Genomic DNA, 7,650 nt, shown 5'->3' with positions numbered 1-7,650 from the left:
TGCGCACGTTCACAATAGTCTTGCGAATAAAAACTTAGACGAGATTACTCCTTACCAAAAAAAAAAAAAGGAGCTAAATTTTTTTTTATATAAAAATACCAAAGCAAATTATTCTACTTCAACCGATAAAAAAATATATTCGAAGGATAACTAAATAAATTGGCATATTATTTCAAAGAATAATAATTACATGAACAGGTTATTATCGCAATATCGATTAGTTCCCTCAACATCCGTTAGAGGGACAACAGACAGTGGTACGCATTCTTCAGTCACAATCTGTCTCTCGTAACGGATGTATCGATCTCTTTCTGTCGTGTTTATTCTATCCTTTTTTAATTATATTTATCATAGAGCTTCTGTTCGAGATTTCTTAATTATCGGTGAAGGAGTATAGATTACAAATATTTATCAGAAATAAAAAAAAAAAAAAGAAAAGGAAGAATTCTGAGAATAGAAACGAAAGTATGCCTTATCGTGGAAGATACCGATTACTTGGCAGAACTTTCCTCTTTTTGAGGAGTTCTTGCAGCGAGAAAGCGAAAGTCAATACACATTTCGTCGCAAATATTACTGCTGTTAGAAACTTCTCTGTGAACAACGCGCTCAATATGAGGTGAGTCAAATACACCCGGTCTCAGGGACGTATTAATTTAGGGGTTCTCAAGGGAAAGAATTATAACACTAATAAATATATATATATACACACACACACACACATAAGTATAACCTATTTGATTCTTAATCGTAATAATCGTGAAATATATACTTAAGATTAAATTGAAATTGACGTCATTGACCATTCAATTATATTCGGACCTTTCTGTATTTGTCTATCTGTATCTCTTACTGTCTTTTTTTGTACGTCTTCCATACGTTCGGTTCATTTGGTATTCTGCCAATTTTTCCTAGAGTATTTTTCATTCTATCTGTAACGTTATCTCTCATTACATTTATCCTCCTGTTAATAATTCACATAATTATTTGAATCAATTAACATTCCTTTACTTCGAAAAGTTTTCTTTTCTTTTTCTTTTTTCTTCCTTCTTTATAAATATGTTTTCGTTATCGAACAAAATTTATATACGTACGTTCTCACCTTTCAATTCTTTGACCTTTCTTATTCTTATCACTTTGTGATCAGAAATGAAGGTGAAATTAGATCCAGACGATATTTGAGGTATAATATATTGTAAAAAAAAAAAAAAATAAATAAATAAATAAACAAAACGGAAAAATTTTAATATGTAATGAGAAAATATCGTTTCATTTCATTTCATTGATTTAAAATATAATTATTCAATTGAATATCGTTGAGAAAGTGAAATATTAGAATGTGTATATATATACATACATATATACATACATACATACATACATACATACATACATACATACATACATACACGTGCGTATTATATATAAAAGAAAAAAAGAATAAAATGATTGGATTAGAAAGTTACATTCGTATGATTTACTTGTAAAACACGTTTGAACGTTGTAACACCGATTGCATTTCTAGTTGCAAAATAAAAAAAATATTTGAGAATGTAAAACAAAGATCTTAACAACATAAATCATTCTTTTTAATTTCGATAGTAGATCAAAAATACATCATTGTTTCTTTTGGATGATTACTATTTTCTTTTTTTTTTTTATATCTTTTTCTTTCTTTCTTTATTTTCTTTTTGTCAATTATTCGTCATACGTATGTCGATTCTTCGTTTGTACGTAATAATTTCACGATATATTTACGTAAAAGAACAATTTCATTCGTCAGAAAAAGTAATTGCCGGTATTGCATAAATATGATTATCATATTCCGTCTCTTTTATGGTTAACTATATATTTATGATGAGAACTGTCAACGACGTAACCATTTTATTTTTTCAAAATTGATTGTTTCGTCCTTCAAAATTATGTAATCTACAATTCTTCATGTTTATTAATAACATTTGTTCTGAAAAATGTTTCGAAAATATCAATGATATTTGTTTTATATATTAATTTATACATTTTTCTGAATATGCAATATGAAAATTGATTCGTTCAAAAAAATTCATCTAGTTCAAATATTCACAAAGAAAATATTAGAAATCTCTGTCTATTGAATATATCGTTCCTTTTATTTTTTTCTAATAATGTATGTATAGGGAACATGCGTAAATGAATTGCACCTGCTTGGTTTTGAAATATTGAGGTTAGTTACGCATCGATGTGTCGACGTTTAACAAAGAATATGTATGTGTAATCTGTAATTATAACGTTTGTCTACGTAGAAATAATATCCCATATAATTAATATTGTCATCGCATGAATAGCTTTGGTTTAGCAAAATATAAATATAATCTAAATATAATATAATCAAAATATAATATAAATACAATTTTATCACATAGATAATAAGTTTTTAATTTATTATACTTGTTCAAAAAATAAAATATTACATTATATTAGAATAATTAACAAATATACGTTTATAAAATGTTGATAAAAAAATATCTTTAATTCATAATATATATGTATACATACATACATACATACATACATACATACATACATATATATATATATATATATACACACGCACACATGTATACATAAATATTTTATATCTTGCACGATAAGTACGATTTTGTTATTATCGTTATTTACAATTTAAATCCTCTCGAAAATATTCATTTAAATTATTGTATATATCAAATGTGGTGATAAAGAGAGACAAAGAGAGAGAGAGAAAAAATTATCTATTAAATTGAGTTTTGATTTTTAGATTCGTACAATTTACAAGTAAAAATGGGGGACCTCAACATTTAGGAGTTCAACTTAAAGAAGGTGGAGATATCATAGCTGTGTCTGCAGTTGATTCCAGAATTCCGAATTCGTTAAAGAAATTCCTGGAGGGTGGAGACGATCTTGTAAAAAGTGCTAAAAGGTAATTCTATCGTATTTTTCACCTTGTCTTTTCATCTTTTCGTTGCAATATCGATTATTAACGATGTTATCGATAGTTGATAATCGTTAACGAGATTAACGATCGTCGATCAAAATTTATCAAATTTAGAACAAGACAATAGAAATAAGAATACTTTATATTAATATTAATGAAATTTTATCGATTATTTTCTACTGAAAATTTTCTATTAGAATTTTCCTTTAAAACGAATCATTTTAATTATTATTTAAATTATTTTATCACAACGAAAATTATTTACAAGATTTCGAGATTAATTACAATTACCATTGAAATTAATAATTTCCATTGAAAATTTCAAGTAATTTCTAAAGTAAATGGGAACAATAAAAATGTAAAGAAAGTAAAGATAAATCAATTATGCTTACGTAATTTGGTCAATAAAAAATTTATAATACGAGATAAGCTATAAAAGTGATTATTGAGTACTATATATATATATATATATATATATATATATATATATATATATATAAAATGATTCGTGAATCAATAGGTTTATTGTTGTACTTATTTTGTTTTTTTTTTTTATTCTTCGAAAATATATAAAATATCGTTCTCACAGTAAAACTTTGTTTCGCCAGGAAAGACGATATCGATTTAAAGGCGGCTGTAGAGAGGTTGGTGATTGCACGAAATTTAAGTCCCGTCAAGTTTGCATTACACTTTCCTAATTATGATTATTATTTTTTTTCGTTTTACTGAAAGACAATTACATTTCGTATAATTTTCATTCAGGAAGAAAATCTAAAATCATTCTTAATTGTCACGACTATGATTATACTCGCTCTGTTTCTCCCTTCCTCTCTTTCCTTTTTAAAAAAGAAAACTAAAGAAAGAAAAAATATAAATTCTCTTATCGAATCACGTTCATATGCTATCATCGTATCCTTATCGCATTGTTTGGCTTTCAACAACGAATAACGAGATTTCGATCTTAAAACAAACACATGTTTCGTGTTACATACAATTGAAAATATACACACACTGTATGGCTATGTTTGAAAGTGCAAAATGCGATACCTATCGCCTTACTTGTTTCTAATACCTCCTAGTATGTGAAAACAATACCTAGATTTTTCTTTTTTTGTTTTTGAGCCTTGAGAGCTTCTCTGAATGTTTTCATGTTAGAAATTAGTATGCAAATTGTTCACTCATTTTGTTCTTTAAAAGCAAAATGTTTTTTTTTTTTTTTCATATTAGACATATGTATATATCAGTTAAAAAGTGTATATATGTATTTATGATATAACGTATTATGTTTGAATAGAATCGTTGCTGAAGGACGTAGCGTAATACCGGCGGAAGACGTACATTTTTTGGCACCGGTTATGCGTATGGACAAATTAGCATGCATCGGTTTAAATTATAGCGGACATTGCGAAGAACAAGGTGTATCGCCACCGGAAAGTCCAGTAGTTTTCAGTAAATTTCCTAGTAACATCATAGGACCAACCGACGAGATTATTTTACCTTCAATATCAGAGGTAAGTTTACATCTCGAATAAAAATATTTTTTTAAGATTTACATATAAAAAAATCTGTATTAGCAATTAAGTGATTATCGATTGTATTGACTTTAGAAATTATATTAGAAAATTATAGACAAGTTTTATTCGCAGACAACATCAATATAAGTGTAGTTTAGATTTATTCAAGATAAATGATGAACGAATTAAAGATCGTATTATCAATCAATGATACTGATTCATTTCTAATCTAAATAATATTTTTCGAAAGATGTCCGTGAGAAATATTAACGTCTTTAATTATATCCGTTCTCCTAAGTTATATACTAACTTTTGAAAGTATCAATGTCAACATTTGAATGGTCAGAATATTTTCAGCCATCGAGATTATATAAGTGATTAACATGCTTCTGATTTAATTATATGAGATATCTTTTTGATTTGTAACGTCTGTTAACTTGATTTATAATGTTTCTGTTAACTCCGTTTGAGAGATAAGAAAAAAAAATAATAATATGATTGCAATCCAATTATTTTTGTAATAAAAGATAAAAAATATTAAACGGTAATAATTGGTTTTATGATTTTAATGATAAAGATAAAAGATAATTTAATTATATAAATTGTATGAATTTTGTAATCTTGCAATTAATGTCTTTTAAAAAATATTTCCATCTAATTTAAATTCTACTCATGTTTCACATACTCACAGATTTGTTTATTGCAGAGACGTTATTAAATATAAAATAATTTCGATTTATAGATAATTATTATCTTTTAAAAAATACAATAGTACAAAAATTACGATATATTCAAGGATAGCCTTATCCAATATTTATAATTCTGTTCAACGTAGAAAGTTGATTGGGAAGCTGAACTCGCTATAGTAATTGGAAAACGATGTAAGACTATCAGCGATAAGGAAGCAGAGGATTGTATCTTTGGGTTTACAATTGCTCAAGATATAACAGCGCGAGATTGGCAGAAATCGAAACGCAATGGTGGACAATTTCTACTTGGTAAAGGTATGGACACGTTCTGTCCACTTGGACCTGCTGTTGTAACGAAGGAATCAATATCCGACATTAATAATTTAACGGTGAAAACCTGGGTAAATGGTAAGCTCAAGCAAGATGGAAATACCAGTGAACTTATTTTCAAACCTCACGAAATTGTCGCTTATATATCCCAGTTAGTATTATCTCTTCTTTTTTTCCGCTTCATAATAGAAATGCGATGTTTCATGTTAAAGAATATATTATATCTTTATTTTTAGATTTATGACTTTGTTACCTGGAGATGTAATACTTACTGGCACTCCAGCAGGTGTAGGATTCACGAGAAAGCCACCAGAGTTCTTGAAAGTATGTTGAAATAAGTCTCTTCATTTATTAAATAATTAAGAAAGAAATCATTTTGTCAGACTTTAAGACGTTAAATTTTGTTTTCTCAACTTTTTACAGCGTGGAGACGTTTTAGAAACAGAAATTGGTAATCTTGGTCGTTTGAGAAACAAAGTATTGTGATCGATGAAACGTACTTACTTGCGTCGAACGAAACAGAGATATCTTTTAATTAGTAAATGGAGAAACATGTGCTTTCTCGATTCATTTACGTATGTCAAACTCGAATCGTATCGATGATTTGTCACAGATAGATCAGAATAGTTTACTGTGACGGAGAGTTGAACTTTATGAACATATACGTAGCCATGCTACTTAAAAAGAGCTGTCATCGATATATAACTATTATCGATATGACTTTATAGAAAGAAAATATTAAGTCGGGCAAACCATGAAATCCGTGCGAAACCCGTGCCTTTTAAATATAATCATTCGATTTCGCTACTTTTATATACATCACGCATTTTATGTATTTGTACAACAAAACAATAAAGAAAGACTGTTTCTACAGCATCGATTAGATCTCGTTATCTCAATAATTGAATTTACAATTTACAATTTACAATTTACAATTTACAATTTTCATATAACTTCAATTATCAATGATGCATTTATAAACTATAAAGTTGATACTTCGCAAACGTTACCATTACCTGCTGTCGGTATGTTCAATTTCTTCTATAAGAACGACATGTTTGATTATATTCATATCAGATGGCACCACTTGTAATTGTCGACAAAAAATATATATATAATAAGTAGAACAAATAAGATATAGATAAAGATACTAGATAAGAATATTATTATTTTGAGTCAGTATCATTGGCAAAACATTTAATTTGAAAATATATTTTACGCGTTAGCGATTCTTCTATCGAAACGTTTTTAAATTCAGTAATGAAATTTTATTATTAATCCTTATTAGATCCTTTTGTAAATCGAGAGAGGGTAGGAAAAAGAACAGAAGGTACTGATGAAGCTGAAAGTTCGTGAAAAGTCGATTGACTTTCGAAGCCAACCCTCGAAAAATTGTTCTTTGGGGAATATTTCTCGAGCCTCCCGTTGTCCTCGACAATAGATCGTTCGATGGTACCTAATTCGCAACAATGGTTCTAGTGGCCATATATTAATAGTCACTGGTATATATACGTGTAGTAAATGGTAGAACAGGATGGGCATTGTTGCGTAGGTCGGAAGGGCCGATATCGAACATTTCGAGTTCCGTATCGCGTTTCTACGACTTGCTTGTTCACCAGAGGACAGATGTCATACTCGATATTGTGAATGATAAATGACTCTTCAAAGATCCATCATATTCACGTTTGAAATCATGATTTAGATATCTTAGGAAGGATATGAAACGAATTTTACACTAGTAAAATTAAGTTTTAGTAGTTTTCGAAATGGCGTCATCGAAAAATTGTACATGTTTATTTTGAAGATCGTAATAAGGCTGGACATCTTGATAAACGTGCGTCTATCAATTAAGATATAAATCATGTAATGATATTTGTACAAGTTTTATATATCCGAACTTTTTGAAATTCTAAAAACGAATGGAGATCGTTAAGTTACACTATTAATCTTGTATATTAATTACTAGAAAAAAAGAGAAGAATATTAAAATATTCTAATTAAGAGAAAAAAACGTTCGTTCAATAATCATATAACTATAATTAATAAAACAAATGAAATAAATTCAATCCGGAGAGGAAGAAGCAAACAATATATATATATATATATATATATATATATATATATATATATAAAAACAAATTCTTATTTTCTCGTACTTCTCGAGTAC

General features: G+C 28.0%; 1 protein-coding gene across 2 annotated transcripts; it reads left to right on the top strand.

The window, feature by feature from the left end:
* The first annotated feature begins 299 nt into the window (after nucleotides 1–299).
* LOC127065543 (fumarylacetoacetate hydrolase domain-containing protein 2A) lies at nucleotides 300–6,368 on the top strand. 2 transcript variants are annotated; one of them, XM_050998009.1, is made up of 7 exons: nucleotides 300–616; nucleotides 2,774–2,935; nucleotides 3,559–3,594; nucleotides 4,245–4,461; nucleotides 5,300–5,634; nucleotides 5,720–5,807; nucleotides 5,907–6,368. In XM_050998009.1, the coding sequence occupies exons 1-7, from the start codon at nucleotides 468–470 to the stop codon at nucleotides 5,967–5,969; spliced, it is 1,050 nt and encodes a 349-aa protein (XP_050853966.1). In that variant the 5' UTR covers nucleotides 300–467; the 3' UTR covers nucleotides 5,970–6,368. The 2 variants fall into 2 exon arrangements, with proteins under 2 accessions (XP_050853966.1, XP_050853967.1); XM_050998010.1 differs by lacking the exon at nucleotides 3,559–3,594.
* The last annotated feature ends 1,282 nt before the right edge of the window (nucleotides 6,369–7,650 follow it).

Source organism: Vespula vulgaris, chromosome 8 (genome assembly GCF_905475345.1).
Source record: "Vespula vulgaris chromosome 8, iyVesVulg1.1, whole genome shotgun sequence".
Classification (NCBI taxonomy): domain Eukaryota; kingdom Metazoa; phylum Arthropoda; class Insecta; order Hymenoptera; family Vespidae; genus Vespula; species Vespula vulgaris.
This window is presented reverse-complemented; position numbering and strand designations above follow the sequence as displayed.

Coding starts and splice junctions, on each gene's coding strand:
- LOC127065543 (XM_050998009.1), top strand. CDS start 468: ATGCCTTATCGTGGAAGATACCGATTACTTGGCAGAACTTTCCTCTTT. Junction 3,595..4,244: donor TTAAAGGCGGCTGTAGAGAG/GTTGGTGATTGC, acceptor ATGTTTGAATAG/AATCGTTGCTGAAGGACGTA. Junction 5,635..5,719: donor ATTGTCGCTTATATATCCCA/GTTAGTATTATC, acceptor CTTTATTTTTAG/ATTTATGACTTTGTTACCTG.